Source organism: Podarcis bocagei (genome assembly GCF_964188305.1).
Source record: "Podarcis bocagei genome assembly, chromosome: 13".
Taxonomy (NCBI): domain Eukaryota; kingdom Metazoa; phylum Chordata; class Lepidosauria; order Squamata; family Lacertidae; genus Podarcis; species Podarcis bocagei.
In genome coordinates, this window is record NC_138138.1 from 16,250,249 (window position 1) to 16,269,816 (window position 19,568).

Consider the following 19,568-nt stretch of genomic DNA (forward strand, 5'->3'; position numbering starts at 1 on the left):
CCATGGACCAGAGCATGCCAGGCATGCCTGTCTTCCACTGGCACTTTAGCGTATTCAAAACACATCACATTATCTTTTTGTTTGTCCAAACAACAACCTTGAATGGTAGGCCAGTGGTGTCACCCCCCCCCCCCGGTTGCATGTAGGGTGGGGCATTTGGGAGATGGTTGTCAAAGTAAAGAGCTGTGACAGCGACTTCTTGACATTAGCTCAAACTTTTGGCCACCATGCTGTCCGGACTCTCATATAGGCTATAGTCACACGAGTGTCATGAAGTCTTATTGAGGATATGACTTGTAGCATGCTTGTGAAAAATTGCATATCCTTCCCCCCACTTTGAAATTTTGTTTTTAGTTGTGACGAAGAGATGTTTTTTTCTAGTTCCTATCTATATCTATATCATCTATATCTATATCTATATATCTTTTTGTTTTCTTTCAGAGAAAATGGGCTGGACTTTCCATCGGGCAAGACATTGATGGTAAGTGTTTCCTGTAAGTTTGTTTATAGTACAGTCGTACCTTGGAAGTTGAACGGAATCCATTCCAGAAGTCTGTTCAACTTCTGAAACGTTCGAAAACCAAAGCACGGCTTCCAATTGGCTGCAGGAAGCTCCTGCAGCCAATTGAAAGCCCTGTTGGACATTTGACTTCCCAAAGAACGTTTGGAAACCCGAACAGTCACTTCCAGTTTTCAATCGTTCGGGAGCCCTGGCGACAGTTGTCAAACCTTCCCCCTCTCCTGTCCCTTATCTCCTAAAACAGGGGTCGGCAACCTAAGGTCCGTGGGCCGGGTGCAGCCCAATCGCCCTCTCTTTAAAAAAATAAAATAAAATAAATTTTATTAGGAATTTGAACAAAACATATTATCTTAAAACATATCATCCTTAATTCCCCCCATAAAACGACCCCCCAACTTCCCTCAGCTCCAATCTCCAAAAATGCACCTCTGGGTTATTTGTGGGGCCTGTCTGGTGTTTTTACATGAGTAGAATGTGTCCTTTTATTTAAAATGCATCTCTGGGTTTGTGGGGCCTGCCTGGTGTTTTTACATGAGTAGAATGTGTCCTTTTATTTAAAATGCATCTCTGGGTTTGTGGGGCCTGCCTGGTGTTTTCACATGAGTAGAATGTGTCCTTTTATTTAAAATGCATCTCTGGGTTTGTGGGGCCTGCCTGGTGTTTTTACATGAGTAGAATGTGTCTTTTTATTTAAAATGCATCTCTGGGTTATTTGTGGGGCCTGCCTGGTGTTTTCACATGAGTAGAATGTGTGCTTTCATTTAAAATGCATCTCTGGGTTATTTGTGGGGCATAGGAATTCGTTCATTTTTATCTTCAAAATATAGTCCAGCCCACCACATGGTCCGAGGGACGGTGGACCAGCCCACAGCTGAAAATGGTTTCTGACCCCTGTTCTAAAAGGTGCGCTGTTAATAGTGATATTGCCATGCGCTGTCCAAGCTGCTGGCAAAACAAGTTAATGGAAACCTAGGTTGCAGTTGGTATAATTCTGGGAATGGGCAGGGGATATAAATAGGATATTAAAGAAGCAGGAAGCTGTGGCTAACCCTGCATTGTGCCGTAAAAGTACATTTGTACATTGCCCAGCAATATGAAACTAGCAGCACTACTGGGCATTGTATACTGGTGTTTTAGACAAAGCTGTGCCGTCATTAAGGATGCCTTAAAGCAGTAATTACATCAGCTGCATCTTTGGTGTGGCTCTTAATTCTCATTCACCCCCATTGGCATTGCGATGCATCTCCAATAATTGGAACTTGTAACGAGAAACGGAAGATCGGTCCCAACTTGCAATGTTTATCATTTTTGCTAAGAGCGGGAGAAGGCCGGGGAACTACTCACATAGGCGTAATGACTGTATTCTCTTTCCACTTAGAGGTTTCTTTCTGGAGGTTTGTGCCAGGAAGCAAATTCCCTGTAGGCAGCGTGGAAACTGTCCCCTACCAATTGGATGCTTACAACATGTGTGCATTATGGAGGTGGCGTTATGCTTCCGAGGGCTGAAGCATATATCAAGTAGATGCATGAATGTCAAATTTTTGTTTCTCTCACCCTTCAGTGTCCCCAAGAAACAGAAACCAGGGTGCCTCTTTTTTCTTCTCTAGCGGAGGCAACCAGGGCTCCCGTCTGCTTTATTTTGTTGTCGCAATATTATGGGGGAAATTGCAAAAATTAGACGGACTTAAAAACAAAACCCAAAATGGATTGACCATGAGACTAGTTCATTTTGTCTCTGAAACAGCCTGATATATTGATTTCGTGGTTTTCACTCTCTTAATAGTCACCAACCATGAAATCTAATTCAAAGTTAACGGCTTAGGCGCTTTTGAAAAATATATATAACCCCTGTTGCTCATTATGCTTTGATTTCTGCTTACTTTGGAAATTTTGCTCCTTGTTCCTTCCCTTATGGAGGCACCAGAGCTTCTGCTTAGCTTAAGGAGTACCCAGAAGATCAAGGAGAGTTTCCTGCTCCTGATGATGATGATGATGATGATTATTATTATTATCATTTCTATACCGCTTTATATTTTTAAGACAAAATCTCAAAGCACTTTACAACACATTAAAAACATCAAATAAAACAATCCAGAATAAAACGGTACTGTACCAAAATAAAGTCGAATACAGTTGTACCTCGGAAGTCGAATGGAAACCGTTCCGGAAGTCCATTCAACTTCCAAAACGTTCGGAAACCAAGGTGCGGCTTCTGATTGGCTACAGGAAGCTCCTGCAGCCAATCAGAACCCCACGGAACCTACGTCGGACATTCGGCTTCCAAAGAACGTTCGCAAACTGGAACGCTCACTTCCATGTTTGTGGCATTCGGGAGCCAAAACGTTCGACTCCCAAGGCGTTCGACTTCCGAGGTACGGCTGTATAAAGTATACATTCAAAGCAACATAATTAACAGGTGACTAAAATATTATCTTAAAGATTTCAAAATAAAACATTACTGAAGGAAGTTGAGTATAAAATGCACATTTAAAACAGCACAATTAACAAGAGAATGAAATATTATTGTAAGCATTGAACATATATACTGCTGTTGCTGCCAATTCTGCCATTGGTGGTTTATGGTGGGTGACGGTTGTGGAAGTTCAGGCTCGATGACCTAGGTCTGCACTAAGAGTCAGCCAAGATACTCTTGGTTCATTTTTATACCCTCCAAGGAGGCCTCACCGTAAATTACAGCACAAGGTCATAAAATAGTTGATAATCACATTAAAATGGCATTGCCATTATTCATCATTTCCATTTCCTTGGTTAAGTGTTTGTTGATTTAAGCATTTGTTTCAACACTAAGCATTTGATTTAAGCATTTGTTTCTATGTTCTTTGGGGACGTGGTTCTTAAGGGGATGTTGGCGAATGACCTGAACTGAGATCCTTCAGCACTCCGCTGACGTCTGTGCTTTCCCTGCCTCCCACACAGTTTCCGTGTATAACTTCGATAAGACCAAGCAGTGCGTCGGCACGATGACTATTGAGATAGACTTCTTGCAGAAGAAGAGCGTCGACTCCAACCCGTATGATTCTGACAAAATGGCGGCCGAGTTCATCCAGCAGTTCAACAACCAGGCCTTCACAGTGGGGCAGCAGGTTTGTGGTCTTTATATGCTATTCTCACTTAGTGTTGAAACCATTTCTCCCTTCTAAGGACTCGATTACTCCAGTCTTGCAAATCGCCAACCGCAGTTCACTAGAAAGCGAATCTTTGCAAAGAAATCAGTTGCACGCTCTTTCTTTTAGACAGCAAATGATAAAAAGAGTTGTTTGTAGGTGGATGGCTTGTACACTTTTTGTAGACTGGACCCTTTTGAGGATTTACCGTATATTTTGCTCTATAGGACGCACCCGACCATAGGACGCACCTTGTTTTAGAGGGGGAGAACAAGGGAAAAAAATTCTCCCCCTCTCTGCTCGGCGCCCCTTCAGCGAAGCGGCAGGAGAAACGGAGCCCCTTCCAATTCTCCTCCCGCTTCGCGGAAGGGGCGCCGCGCAGCTCTCCCTCTCTGCTGAAGCCAGTCTTGCTCTCCCGCTTCAATGAAAGGAACCCAAAGCCTTTGGAGCGCAGCCCGAGTTCCCGCTGCGCTCCAAAGGCTTCAGGGATAGCCACCTGAAGCCTTTGGAGTTCAGCGGGAACTTGCGCTGCGCTCCAAAGGCTTCAGGTTCCTTTTGCTGAAGCTGGGAGAGCAAGACTCCCTCTGCGCTTTGGAGGCCTCGCGTTGCTATCGCTGAAGGCAAAGAGCCTGCATTTGCCCCATAGGACGCACACACATTTCCCCTTCATTTTTGGAGGGGGGAAAAGTGCGTCCTATAGAGCGAAAAATACGGTATTTGAAAAGAAGTGGGGTTTTTTAGGACCAGCGTTAGACAAGGCTCTTTTTTAGAAGCCCATTCAAGGAGTTCTTGACCCAGGATAATGAGCTTGTATATTCAGGCAGAGTTTCTGCAACCACTAAGGATAAAAAAGAGAACCGTGAAAGCTGAAATTCTGAGTTGCATTAAAAAAAGAAGAATCTGTAGGTTCTGCACTAGTATCCTTGAGGCTGGAGAGAGCATATGCTTTTCATGTGGTTTTTTGGCGCTCCCCCCTCCCAAAAGCCCTACAGCTGGCCAGCATTCTGTGGTCATTTATTTCTCCCTCTTGGGCTTTTTAACCAAAAATGTTACTAAAGATTTTTGGCCTTCCATGAGTTTGGTGCCTCTTGTTTGTGGTTGGTGCCATTTAGACTGCAGAAAGATCCATATTTGAAGAATGAGTTTTCTATTAGTACAGTGGTGCCCCGCAAGACGAAATTAATTCGTTCCGCAAGTTTTGTTGTCTAGCGACTTTTTCGTCTTGCGAATCACGAAATCCCATAGGAATGCATTGAAAATCAATTAATGCGTTCCTATGGTCAAAAAAAGTCCAAACAAAGCCAAATTTGGTACAACAACAGTTTATTAACTGCTCTTTAAAGTCACACATACTGTAAAGAGCAGTTCAAAAATTGAAGGGAAAATAAATTAACTTTATAAACATGACAGAAAAACATTTAAAAATCAACAAAGTGTACAGTACATTTTCTAAGACTCTGGGGGACCACTCGAAGAAGGCTCCTCTTCCACTCTTTGCTTCTTGCTGAAGAACCCCCTCCTCAACTGTTCCCCCAGCCACCCAGCACACAGAAATTCAAATCCAGAATTTTTTTTAAAAAAGAGCAGAGTGGCCCAATGGTCACAGAAAATCATAAAAATGCAGAAAAAAACACACAAGCTTCCAGATTCTTGCAAACCCCTCCCCAACACCAAGTCCTTGAATTCCAAACACCCCAACCCAAAATCCAACCCCCCCCAAAAAAAGTTTTAAAAACTTAACTTACCAAATGGCTGCAAAAGAAGTTCTGGAAAAGCTTCAAAAATCACTAAAGTCTTTAAAAACCTCAAAAAAGGCTACTATGTACACTGCGTTCTATGAGTTGCTCCTTGAAGTCAAGTCGCAATTGTATTAACAGTGTTAAGAAAAAGGAAACAAACTTGCAAGACGTTTTCGTCTTGCGAAGCAAGCCCATAGGGAAATTCGTCTTGCGAGGCAAATCGAAAATGGAAAAACCTTTCGTCTAGCGAGTTTTTTGTCTTGCGAGGCATTCGTCTTGCGAGGTACCACTATATATAGGAGGAGAATATATGTGTGAAGGATGCCAAAGCCAGGCTTGACAAAAGACCCAAGGATCTTGGAGCCTGATCAGAGCCTTCTGGATGGTCTATTGAAATGTTCATTCATTTCATTCTCTTTTACACACTAAGAGTATGATTCTTTTAAATCTGAATTACAAAGTCTACAAGATTTGGTTCAAAATCTTCTGCTTAATTTGTAAGAAGCCAAAGCACCAGATTTACTACCCAAGAAAAAGCATTTTTGTACCTCGGCAAAGTTACAAATTGAAAGACGTATGGTGCATCTCCTCAAATCAATTTATTACTCCCCTTCCCAGACACAGAGAGTACAAAGGATCAGAATTGTCAAAAAATGTGGGCAGCGTCTACCATTTGCCAAACTGACAAAATATTTATTTAGTTTCTGCCCCACCTCATTCCAGCCATATGGGACAAATACAGTCGTACCTTGGAAGTCGAACAGAATCTGTTCTGGAAATCCATTCGACGTCCAAAATGTTTGGAAACCAAAGCTCAGCTTCTGGTTGGCTGCAGGAGGCTCCTGCAGCCAATCGGAAGCCCCGCTGGCTTCCAAAAATAGTTCGCGAACCAGAACAGTCATTTCTGGGTTTGCGCTGTTTGGGAGCCAAAACGCTCAAGAACTAAGCTGTTCAAAAACCAAGGTATGACTGTAACAATAACGTGAGAAAAAAGTAAAAACAGGATGACATATACATATATATAGGCATTGAAGGGACACGGGTGGCACTGTGGGTTAAACCACAGAGCCTAGGGCTTGCTGATCAGAAGGTTGGTGGTTCAAATCCCTGCGACGGGGTGAGCTCCCGTTGCTCAGTCCCTCCTCCTGTCTACCTAGCAGTTCGAAAGCACGTCAAAGTGCAAGTAGATAAATAGGTACCGCTCTGGCAGGAAGGTAAACGGCATTTCCGTGCGCTGCTCTGGTTTGCTAGAAGTGGCTTAGTCATGCTGGCCACATGACCCAGAAGCTGTACGCCGGCTCCCTTGAGATGAGCGTCACAACCCCAGAGTCGTCTGTGACTGGACCTAATGGTTGGGGTCCCTTTACCTTTACCTATATATAGGCATTATCCCATATACCTTAGGCAATTGTTAAAAGCCCACCCAAAGAGAAATGTCTTACAGAAGTGCTGCTTGATATTCACAGTTGGACTTGGTCAGACTTGTGAGAGGAGAAGTGCCTTGGTCTGGTGAAAGAGCCCATGGGGCAAACAGAGCCCGGAGTTTCAGAACCATGGAGAGCTCCAATCAGCAACTTGCTTCAGCAAAGGCTAGAGGTGCAACTGAAGCCTTTTGAGCTTCTGGGTCCAATCTACCTTGCCTAGGCTCCATTCCCTTTGTGAAAACTTCAGTCCTTGAAAGGGCTGGCTTGCAGGGAGGCATTGCCTCTCCTCGCTGTGCTGTTGGACCGGTGAGATGGCTTAGGAGGGAGCATTCTTTATGTACGCTACAACAGCAGCAAGAATACTCATCGCAAAGTATTGGAAGACACAAGATTTACCCACCTTGGAAGAATGGCAGATGAAGGTGATAGACTATATGGGACTAGCAGAAATGACTGGCAGAATCCGAGACCAGGGAAGAGAGACGGCGGAAGAAGATTGGAAGAAATTTAAGAACTATCTTAAGAAATATTGTAAAATTCATGAGTCTTAGAATGATGTGGTTTTAAAAATTAAATGGAGTACAGCTGTAAAGATTAAGTTGAAAGAAAAGAAAGGATGATAATTAGATAAAATTAAGGGTGAGGATTTGCTGAACTAAATTTTTGAAATGGGAATGCAGAAAGGGGAGGTATGAGGAGGTCGGTGAAATAAGTTTTAAGAAAATAAGGTCTTGAAATTATACTTGTTCTTTTTATTTTATTTTTGTTTGTGTTTGTGTGTATTGTTATGTCTGCTATAATTTGTAAAATCCTAATAAATATTTATTAAAAAAAAATAGGAGGGAGGGACCCAAATAAATCTTGCACTGGAGCTTCATTTGTTTGTTGGCTGCCACTCTAGCCACGAAAATGCAGGCAAGTGTTTCAATAACCTTATTTTCCTTCACTTTGTTTGCACAGCTTGTGTTTAGCTTCAACGACAAGCTTTTTGGCCTCTTGGTCAAGGACATTGAAGCCATGGATCCCAGTATCCTTAAAGGAGAGCCGGCCACCGGGAAAAAACAGAAGGTAAGAACTGGATCTCCCTTTCTGAGCTACCTCAATGTAAATTGCAATGATTGGAAACGGAATATGTGAATAGAGTCCACTAATCCTGAGGCAATGCCCTGATTGTGGACTTTCTGTGAGCACCTTGTCACTCAGTGCTGGACCAACTATAACCTTGGCCGTATCCTAGGTTCATCTTGGATATAGTGATACAGAAATGCTGATCTGCATTGGCTTATTCACACATGCGTTTCCCATCTTAATTAGTGGGGAACAAGCATCTGATTAATATCTCCTTTTCATTCTGCAAAATATACAAGCAAAGTCCCAATCCTGGGCTGTCAGGCTAGAATGATTCCATAATCTCACCCCTGCCAAGATAATCCTACTTAACAACCAAATCAATCCTTTAAAAAAAGAGAGAGGAAATGGGGCGCAGAACATAATGGAAGACTGCTATACCTAGAGTTTTAAAAATGGATATGACTCGCCAGAAGCTTCTAGGAATTAATCTGAAATCCTCCCAAATGTGTCAGGAATATCCTCCTGCCAAAATGGGGAACATGCTGGTTTGAATCAGCTTTTAATTAACCAGGGTTCGTGCCAATCCCACCCTCCCTGCCCCGGAGATCTGTGTTATTTCATAAAGAGGTAAATCTCTTTTACATCTTCGTTTCCGTTGTGCCCACTTTTATATATTGTGCCAGCACCCCACTGATTTGAGCGAAACAGCATTGTAGCTCTTTCTTCACCTGCCTTCTGTTCTGGCAGCTGATTTCCTTTCCGGAGCCCTGAAGTCCAGGTCCTTTCCCCTGTTTTCACAGCTTGAGACGGGGGTGTATCGTCACGAATAGGTCTTCTTTGACCATATGCCGCTAGGAATCTTGTTGAAGCTGAGCACCAGCTGCGCTGGGATGACTTCATCTCATGCCGCCTGCTGCTTTCTGCTGCTATGGAGCTTGTCTTAATATAAAAATGGCCCTCTCTTTCCATTCTGAGGCTCTCTGGGTAACACAGAGCATGTGTGTCTGTTACTACTTTTCAAGGCTTTTAATTGCGGTTTTTGTTCATTCAGATCGAAGTTGGTCTTGTCGTTGGCAACAGCCAGGTTGCGTTTGAAAAGGCCGAGAGCTCTTCCCTCACTCTCATTGGTAAGTGTGGCCCTGGGGCGACAGTTGTGCATTCCAAGCAGTCTTTATCGGCAAGTCCACAAAAATTACTAGACCACAGCAGTATTTACTCACCTGTCTGCCCTTGCATGCTTATCTACATAACTGTCAAACATAGACCTGGGCTCTTCGTTCAAGTTGCATCTTCTCTCCCCTTTGAATTTTTAGCTACTTTATACAGTGGTACCTTGGTTCTCAAATTTAACCCGTTCCGGAAGTCCATTCCAAAACCAAAGCGTTCCAAAGCCAACCAGGGCGTGCTTTCCGATAGAAAGTAATGCAAAACGGATTAATCCGTTCCAGACTTTTAAAAACAACCCCTAAAACTGTTGGCTATTTGCAGTTTAGTTGCGCTGCAGAAAGCTTGCTGGGGAGACCACGCATTACAAGGAACTCAAAAATAACTTTAACAAGGTTTTAATAACAATAACAAAAACTCCTTTTACACTAAATAGATCAACAAGCATGACCCAACCACCAGCCCAGCCCCCAGGGTACTGAGAGAGCTAGGTGCTGCTCTTTATATACTATACCCAATTGCTGACACAGCTTAATTAACATAACTTAGCAGCACCTGCTATACTGTTTCACAGCTGTAAAACTGGGTCTCGTTATTTGCTCTGGCCCTTAAAAAAATACACATCTTGTGGAACAATAATGAAGCTTCACATTTAAAGAGACCATTCAACAGAAACAGCAATTTAACATGAATTTTACTATCTAACAAGACCATTGATCCATAAAATGAAAGCTATAATCAATGTACTGCACTATAAAATAAATAAGGCAGTATTGTAGTTGATAAAAATAAACATTTATTTTTTTTCTTACCTGCACTGATGATAGTCATTGGTTGGATGGGAGGATTTTATCCATTTTCCCTCAATCAATCAATCAATCAATCAATCAGTCAGTAGCTGAACTGGGTTCCACACAGTCACAAAAACAAATTAACCGAAAAGCCTCAAAAAACAAAAACGCCAAGTAAATAGCAAAAACAAAAGCACCAAACTTAATCCATTCCAGAAGTCCATTTGACTTCCGAAATGTTCGGAAACCAAGGCGCAGCTTCTGATTGGTGCAGGCGCCCCAGAAACAATAGCCGACAGCCGCACCGGACGTTCAGCTTCCGAAAAATGTTTGAAAACCGGAACACTCACTTCTGGGTTTTCGGCGTTTGAGTACCAGGGCATTTGAGAACTAAGGTACCACTATTACTATTCCAGGTCCTAAAAAACCACACACACACACACACACACACACACACACACACACGTAGGTTGTATCTTGACCAGCAGTGCTGATGCTCTTTTGGTTTTAGCTTCCTTTATTTTCTTTTTTCAAGTGGAAAGATAGCAAGAGTGAACAGGAAGAGATCAAGACACATATCATAAAAGAGAGTGACAGGGATTATTATTATATTTTAAAAGACTTTACTAGCTGTGCTGCAGAAGAAATTCCAATGGCCAGGCATTCTGTAGGTAGCAAAAGGGAATTTCAGTAACAAAAGGCCTGTACTGTTGACATTCAAGGCCCAGACGACAGCTGAGGCCTCCTCTCTGATTGCATCCAGTAGCCAGAGCTGGAGAAGGCAAAGCAGCAGCGTTATTTTCCTTGTCCTGCTGGCAGTAGCTGGCTGCTGGCGTCTTCTGCTGGGGGTTGGGGTAGGAGAGCAGAGGACAAGGTTGTAGCATCTCCCAGGGAGACATAGGAAGCTGCCATATACCAAATCAAGCCACTGGTGCATCAAGTTTACTATAGCCCATTCCAGCTGTTCTCAAAGGGTGTGGTGTGCTACACTGGTGTAACAAAAGAGGATAGCAAGTTTGGCAGGAAGAGTCAAGGGTAATCTCCCCCCCCCAATCAGCATATACACACACACAGAGTGGTACCTCGGGTTACATATGCTTCAGGTTACATACGCTTCAGGTTACACACTCCGCTAACCCAGAAATAATGCTTCAGGTTAAGAACTTTGCTTCAGGATAAGAACAGAAATCGGGCGGCGCAGCAGCAGCAGGAGGCCCCATTCGCTAAAGTGGTACTTCAGGTTAAGAACAGTTTCAGGTTAAGAACAGACCTCCGGAACGAATTAAGTACTTAACCCGAGGTACCACTGTATATGCTTTTCAAGTTTATACATTTCACTAATTTTACAATCATTTTAACATTTCAAAGCTCGACTTCCTTTCCCCTCTTTCTGCGGTCGCTTGAATTTATTTTTAATATCTTCTGCCTATCCAAATAAATTTGCTCATTTATTCATCTAATTATATACTCTTACAAAACTGCAGGTTATTACAATAATCCTGCCAATGTTCTTATCTGTTTACAATTTATCTGTAAATATTCAGTAAACCATTTCCAATCTTTTATAAAAGATTCAAGGACAATCAAAGAAACATTTGAACATTTCAGTGTAGTATAGTATCAATTTTTTTATTTTATTTGCGTAATATGGGTAGATACCTTTCCAACATGAAAGCAAGAGTGTCAAGTGTGTGGAAATGATTCATTTTCTTACGTAGCTGCATTGTTTTATAATTTTTGGATATTGTAAGATAGTTGTGTTCTACGCTACAAATAGAACATCTTAGCTTGTTTTTGTTTTCCAATGTATTTCTTACCTATATATATATATATGTGAGTGTGTATTAATTCTGAAAGTGTGGCCCTGAGGAAAAAAAGTGTGAGAACGAAAGTTTGGTCTGTTCAGATTAATGGCGGTAGTTCTCCAAGGTCCTAGTTAAAATCCTTTTTAAATCTTGTGGATTCAGCTTGCATTCTCCTCTGCCTTTCATTGTTAAGAAAGGAGAGAGTGCCCCCTATCACCGCAAGAGATCAGTTGCGATTTGAGCACTCTCACCAGCCAGCTTCGCCAGTTGTGGTTTTGTGTTAGCCGCCTCAAGTTTTATTCGTTCAGATATATAGGTAGCCAGGCCAGCTGAAAAATCAACATGAGACTGCGCAAACATTCAGCTGCGGAGTCATAAATTAACTTCAAGAATTTCCAGACTGTAGGTTATACTGTACCCTTGAGCAAAATAGTGTATAATAGCTTGCATCTATGTCTCTCTGTCCATCTATCTAAACAACAACTTCCTTCCTCTTTTATTTTACAATTACTCCTCAGTACAAATCTTCCTTCAGGCTATATTTGCATTTGCCAAATTCAGGAAACACTTAATGGGGGCGTGCATGTTGCCCTTGTGTCCTTCTCTAACCATACTCAAATAATATTTAGCTTTGTGTTCTTGCTAGAGCCTAGCAAGCAGCCCTGGCTCTTAGCTCCATGGATATCTCTCCCCTTAGTAGTTGCCTGGCGTTATAATAAAAATTTATTATTATTATTATTACTCTCTCGATGCTCCTTTCATTTCACACCGTGTAGGCAACAGGTGTTGCATGAAGCTGATAAAAGTGGGGCAGGATGGGGCCCAGAAGCAGGGCATTCATCAAGGTAGAACCACACAGAATAGCAGCAGAATTTTGCCTTCAATTATGGGCTGCCGCCAAGTAACAGATTAAGTGGGTGAGGTGTTGGCAAGGGAAGGTTTGCTGAAACTTTCCGCCTCCCCGTAGCTCCTTTTCTCCTAGCTAGGCTTGGAGCAAGTCTTGTGGGGGAAGGTTTGTGGGAGAAAAGTTTCTGTTGGGAAAAAGAAGCCATGGTAAAACTTCCAAATTCCCAGGAGCTCTTTTAGGCTGAGGGAGTAGACCGAAAAAGGGGTTAGTTGCAGATATGGTGGTACCTTGGTTCTCGAGCTTAATCCGTTCCGGGAGTCCGTCCGACTCCCGAAACAGTTCGAAAACCAAGGTGTGGCTTCCGAGTGGCTGCAGGAGGTTCCTGCACTCAATCGGAAGCCGCTTCAAATGTTCAGCTTCCAAAAAACATTCGCAAACCAAAACACTTTCGGGTTTGCGGTGTACTGGAGCCGATTTGTTTGGGAGACAGGCTGTTCAAGTACCAAGGTACCACTGTATGCCCAAATCAAAGCGGAGTACAGTCATACTTTGGTTTTCGAACAGCTTAGTTCTCGAACACTTTGGCTCCCAAACGCCGCAAACCCGGAAGTGAGTGTTCCGGTTTGCGAACTATTTTTGGAAGCCGACTGTCTGACGTGGCTTCTGATTGGCTGCAGGAGCTTCCTGCAGCCAATCAGAAGCCGTGCCTTGGTTTCTGGACGTTTTGGAAGTCAAACAGACTTCCGGAACGGATTCCGTTCAAGAACCAAGGTACGACTGTATAAGCAACCGAGGTGTGTCCCCAGGGAGAAGATACTGAATGGAAAAAGCCAAGTCTCAGCCCAAAGGATAAGAACTAGGGCTTTTCTGGCAGCGAAGACAAGGCCCCCTTGGAGTGTTCAGGTGGGGTGAATTCTAACCCTGCTGAGTCCCTCTAGAACAGTGTTTCCCAACCGGTGTTCCGCGGCACATGAGTGTGCCGTGAGACACCGGCTGGTGTGCCGCGAGATGCCTGGAGGGAGGCGGGCGAGTCGGGCGGCGAGAGGCGGGGCGGCGGCGGCGAGGAGAGGCCGCGCCTCCTGCTGCTGCCTGGCGCTCCTCCTCGCAGCCGGCAGCGCTGCCTGTGCGCCTCCGCGCGACTCTGCCTCGCTGGGTTTGGTCTCCCAGCAGAGACGGGTCACACGCGCACCTCCCTCCCTCCCTCAGCCTGCGCGGAGGGAGAGCCAGAGAGAGGCATCGCTCCTGCGCGGCGGGAGAGGGAGCAGCCGGAGCGATGCCCCAAACGAAGGCATGGGACCGGAGGGGAAATCCTCCCGGCGTGACGCTGCGCGCTGACGTCACGGGGCGGGGCTTTAATGGTGGTGTGCCGCGAGATTTTTTTTCAGTAAACAGGTGTGCCGTTGCCCAAAAACGTTTGGGAAACACTGCTCTAGAAGGAAGGATATTCCATTCGGCTCCCCTTCGTGTCTCTTGTTGCTGGAGACAAGGGCAGACCATGGGGAAGTGGGGTTATGCCAAAGCATCCAGCAGGAACTTGCATTCTGGTTCTCACTCGTTCCCTTGAATGCCCACTTGCTCTCTGGCTCTCGTTCCTTTGTCCTCTGTGCTCGGAAGGTGCAGAGGAGCTGGCTGGGTGAGTGGGTCAAGCGAGAGAGGAAAACTGCTCTGCATGGGTCCCTTTTTAGCTGCTTGCATGGCTGGAACAGGAGAGGGTAGGAGGAGCTGCAGGGAGCAAAAATTATGCAAGAAAGAAGAGAAATACCTGTATGTGGGTTGGGGAACTGATCAAATTAAAAGGAGAGTTGATAGACAAGGCTGAACTTTTTTTAAAAGTTAAAAGTTCGGTAGCCAGGCAGTCCCAATTTTGCGTACGGAGAAGTTGAAATCTGTTAGCATGTATACAGTCGTACATCAGAAGTCGGACGAGATCCGTTCCGGAAGTCCGTTCTACTTCCAAAACGTTCGGAAACCAAGGCACGGCTTCTGATTGGCTGCAGGAAGCTCCTGCGGCCAAGCGGAAGCCACGGAACCAGTGCCGGACGTTCAGGTTCCAAAGAACATTTGCAAACCAGAACAGCCACTTCTGAGTTTGTGGCGTTCGGGAGCCAAAACATTCGACTTGGAAGGCATCCGGGATCCAAGGTACTAGTGTACGTTTCTTCAAATCGAGCAGCTTCTATTACTTTGCATAATCTATTCTGATGTAGCAAGGAGAAGCAAGGATCTCTGTAGAGAACTGGAGCCCCACCCCAACCACTGGAAATCTTACTTCTGACTTCTGAGATTGCCACAGGTGTTGGCTGCAGTGGATTTCTGCAGCCGTAAGTGCCAGAAATATCACGGCAATGCACAAATCCCTGCTCTTATTACTCATCTCCACTGACTGGGGAAAAGTGCCCTGTAAAAATCAGCTTTTGGCTAAGCAGGGTCCCCTGTGCTGCCTTTGCAGAACAGGGGCATCATCTTTTGGGACCTATTGTGAAATCAGGGCTACTCTATGCTAACCGGTTGGGAAAATGACAGTGATGCTTTTCTGCAGCTCTTCCTTTTTGATTTGGACCTGGGAAAACCCTGCCCATGCGGCAGTTAGACTTCACAGTTGCAGGGTTCTGTACCTGGGTGTGGTAGTACTGCAGGCTTGACATTGAAATTAGCCTCCTTGCATTGGAAAGGGAGTTCTGCTGGTTTTTGTTTTTCATCAGCATCAATCAACCCACAATCTAGTTTCAACTTGGATATTATTATTGGTGCGTTGTATACCCTGATAGATGCATGTCGTCCTCATATATTTAGCACTCATATATTTAGCACTGAATTTGCGCAAGGTGCTGGTGACTACTTGAGTCGAAACCTTTGCTTGTTTAAAATCAGCAGTGTTCCAGCAAGATCTGCCTTGCCTTGCCCTGCTTTAAGCGGCTTGTTCTATTGATGACATCATTTGCGCACATTTAAAACCGCACTGTTTAGCAAGGCAGTATTGTAAAATCAGACTCCGGAATCAAGCGAAGAAAGTTTTTCTGAGCGAATGAATGGCCCCCAGACATGTTGCTTTCAAATTTTAAAATACAGCCCACAACCAGCATGTGGCAGCAGAGAATCAGAAAAGTAAAAGGTAAAAATTAAGCAGTCGTAAGAGGCCAGCTAACTCTGGGAAGAGGTTGTATGATTACAGCCATCCTGCAGGAAGCAAAATAAATGAAAACACCAAAAGCCTGCAGACGAAGACTGCCTGAGCTCTTTAAATCAATACATGAAACTCGATGTGTGCCTCTTTTGGGTCTGCTACCCCTCCTTATTGTTGATGGATCACAAAGCTACACCCATATAGCAGTCGGAACCACAGCAGGCAGAATTCACTTGGCTCTAAAGCACTCTGTATGTGAAGCCTGTGGTCCACCAGAGGCTGATGGGAATTGTAGTCCAACGACATGTGGAGGAGAATCGCAGGTTCCCCATTCCTGCTGCAAGCCAAGCAGTCCTAAGCCCACTTGGTGGCATGGCTCCTTGGCCCTCGTTCCCTTGCCTCCTTCCTTCCTGCCAATTTATACAGCCCTACATGTTTCTAGAGCAGGGGTCAGCAAACGTTTTCAGCAGAGGGCCGGTCCACTGTCCCTTAGACCTTGTGGAGGGCCGGACTATATATTTGGGGGGGGGATGAATGAAGTCCTATGCCCCACAAGTAACCCAGAGATGCATTTTAAATAAAAGTACGTATTCTACTCATTTAAAAACACCAGGCAGGCCCCACAAATAACCCAGAGATGCATTTGAAATAAAAGGGCACATTCTACTCATGTAAAAACACGCTGATTCCCGGACTGTCCACGGGCTGGATTTAAAAGACGATTGGGCTGGATCCAGCCCCCGGGTCATAGTTTGCCTACCCATGTTCTAAATTCTAGGCCCTGTGTAGCTCTGCCCCAAATCTATCCCCCACAACTGCCTTAGCACCTCTTTTTATTTCCATATCTCCTGCATCCTTGATTTGCTGAGGTTCTCCTCTGTTCAGGCCATGACCTACTTTGCTCACTTTTTAAGGCCACTGTCTCATCTCCGCCTTCCTAACACTCTTGAACCCATATCACACAGGCCCTCCTGATCTCAAGCGCCACAGAGTTTTGACGGAGCCACCTCTCCCATTTGCCCTTCCTTGCCTTGACTCTGTGCCTTCCTCTGCCCTTTGAGCATTCTCTCCACCAACCTCTTCTCCACCTGTCTCTGTCTGCTCTGTAACTTTCCCCAGCCTTCTTGCATCCTGTCTCCCTGTCCTCTAGCTTCTCTACCTCCCAGTGCCTCTTCCCTAGACCTCAGCTAGCCCTTGTGTCTGCACGGTTGTAATTAAATCCCAGCCGAACCGACAACTTCCCCTTCCTTCACAGAAGCTGGACTGCAGTTAGCAGACCATTTTTTGCTGTTAAACCAGGTCAGCTAACCAGGAGGCATCACCTTTGCATGTGCATTGCAAGCTAAAATACAGAAAGGGGACATGCTGTGCTTTTGTTGGGGCTGTAAATTGGGAAACAATAACACAGAAGATAAAAGCAACTTTAAGGCTGGAGAGTAATTTTACGCCCTAATTATTATTATTTTTTTACCAACCTATCCAAAAGATGCTGTTTCTCCCAGTTTTTTCCTGATGCTTTTCCATACTGGGTAATTTTGTGCTCTAACCAGAGAATGGAATGGTGGTACCAGAGTACTGTGTTTTTAAAAGGTAGTAACTGGTTTGCTTTTTTCAGAAGAAAACAGTACAGTCGTACCTTGGAAGTTGAACGGAATCCATTCCGGAAGTCTGTTTGACTTCCAAAACATTCAAAAACCAAATCGCAGCTTCTGATCAGCTGCAGGAAGCTCCTGCAGCCAATCAGAAGCCCCGGAAGCACCGTTGGACATTCGGCTTCCAAAAGAACATTTGCAAACCGGAACAATGACTTCTGGGTTTGTGGCGTTGGGGAGCCAAAATGTCTGAGTTCCAGGGCGTTCGACAACAAAGGTACGACTGTATTGTTTTTAGGGTTTCTATGTGTTACACAAATGTGAAACGTTATGCATGCGGTTGAAAGTCAATTCTAAAATGTAATAGAAATATACCACTGTTATAAGAAATAGAATTAAAAAACCAAACATACTGTAATTTTAAAAGTCGTTTAGGCTGCATTCCTATATTCACCTACCTGAGAGTAAGCTCAATTGAACGCAACAGGGCTTGCTTTGAGTCGATGTGTATAGGACTTGCTGGCTACCTTTTCCAAAGAAATAAATAAAACAAAACCCCACTTTCCCCTTTGATGTCAGGACTACTGCGGTATTGATTTCTACTTACAGTACTTTCAGCGTGAAATCAATTATAGGGTCTAGACCAGCAATGACTGCTACGTCTTGTACATCATCTGTGGCTTCCCTGTGCTGCAGTTAAAAGTATATTTAAAACGACAGGAGTGTATTGAGCTCATGGTGCTTGGTGTGTGTTTTTCTGCCAAGGAGTGTGGTGGAGTCTCCTCCTTTGGAGGTCTTTAAGCAGAGGCTTGACAACCATATGTCAGGAGTGCTCTGATGGTGTTTCCTGCTTGGCAGGGGGTTGGACTCGATGGCCCTTGTGGTCTCTTCCAACTCTATGATTCTATGATTCTTCCATGGAAGAGAACGCTCCTTTCCACACCCTCAAGTTAGCTCAAGTATTTGATCAATTGCTTCAATTAATTGCCAGTCATCAGGATCGATCCTTTCCTATGATGTTCTTTCTCCCCCCTCCTTCTAAATATGGAATGCATTTAGCTCACATCTTTGTAATCTTTACAACTCTGCAAGAACATTGGGGTTATAATCCCCACGTTAGATTGGTAGTATGGGGCTGAAGCTGAGATATGGTTGCCTTCCTGGGTCCGTTCAGCAGATCCAAGGCTGAACTGAGATGTGAACAGGTAATTTGTGCAAAATAAGCATGTGCTTAGGGCATCAAGGGGCACCACAGAAATTTTCCGTTGCCTTTTTTTTTTTTTTACATTAACAGTCACAAATTGCTCATCTGAGCATTATTTTCTCAGCTGAAGTACAGTCGTACCTTGGTTTTCAAACAGCTTAGTTCTCGAACGTTTTGGAAGTCAAACGGACTTCCAGAACGGATTCCGTTCCACTTCCAAGGTACGGCTGTATATTAAAAATCCCAACAGAACAACTATTCAACAAGGCAGGCTCGAGGCCTTATCTCTACTAAGTATGGAAGCAGATGTGTATTATGTAAGATTAGTTTTGACAATTTGAGCAAAGACTTTGCAATCAGAAAAAGTAGGATAAATTTTTATCGAATATAAAGTGAAAGTAGACAAAAATATTTTCCATCTTACTGTAGGCTTTGTTTCATTTCAAAAAATAAATTTATTTTGCGGGTTGTTATTGTTTATATTTTGAATTAGATATATATGGGGGCACCAAAATCTTTTAAGTGCTTAGGGTCTCTAAAGGTCTTAATCCAGCCCTGAATTTGTGGCTCTTGTTCTTAACCTCTACACACACACACACACACACACACACATACTACACTGTGTTCGAATTTTTCTTTAGCATCTTGCACACAGGAAACAGAACTCTGCAACATTTCCATGCGCTGACTGAATTTGTCATCCTTGAGCTGACTCCTTTCTCCCTTCCCACAGGCAAATCCAAAACCAGAGAAAACCGCCAGTCGATCATCAACCCTGACTGGAACTTTGAGAAGATGGGCATTGGGGGTCTTGATAAGGAGTTCTCTGACATCTTCCGGCGGGCCTTTGCCTCCCGAGTGTTCCCACCTGAGATTGTGGAACAGATGGGTGAGTACCAAAGCTGAGGGAGAACGAAATCCCACAATGGTGTACAAGGGGGTCTCACAAAGGATGATGACGTAAAGGTAAAAGGTAAGGTAAAGGACCCCTTGGTGGTTAAGTCCAGTCAAAGGCGACTATGGAGCGGGAGCACTCATCTCGCTTTCAGGCCAAGGGAGCCGGCGTTTGTCCACAGACAACTTTCCAGGTCATGTGGCCAGCAGGACTAAACCGCTTCTGGCGCAACGGGACACCGTGACAGAAACCAGAGCGCACGGAAAT

The 19,568-nt window shown here is 44.3% G+C and overlaps 1 protein-coding gene across 6 annotated transcripts in view; it reads left to right on the forward strand.

The window, feature by feature from the left end:
* NSF (N-ethylmaleimide sensitive factor, vesicle fusing ATPase) overlaps positions 1–19,568 on the forward strand; it is a 104,522-nt gene that overhangs the window by 31,673 nt on the left and 53,281 nt on the right. For all 6 annotated transcript variants that reach the window (XM_081166337.1, XM_081166339.1, XM_081166338.1 and 3 more), the window contains exons 4-8: positions 442–481; positions 3,458–3,624; positions 7,769–7,876; positions 8,931–9,006; positions 19,140–19,295. In XM_081166337.1, coding sequence (XP_081022463.1) covers positions 442–481; positions 3,458–3,624; positions 7,769–7,876; positions 8,931–9,006; positions 19,140–19,295 — 547 coding nt within the window. The remainder of the gene's footprint in view (positions 1–441; positions 482–3,457; positions 3,625–7,768; positions 7,877–8,930; positions 9,007–19,139; positions 19,296–19,568) is intronic.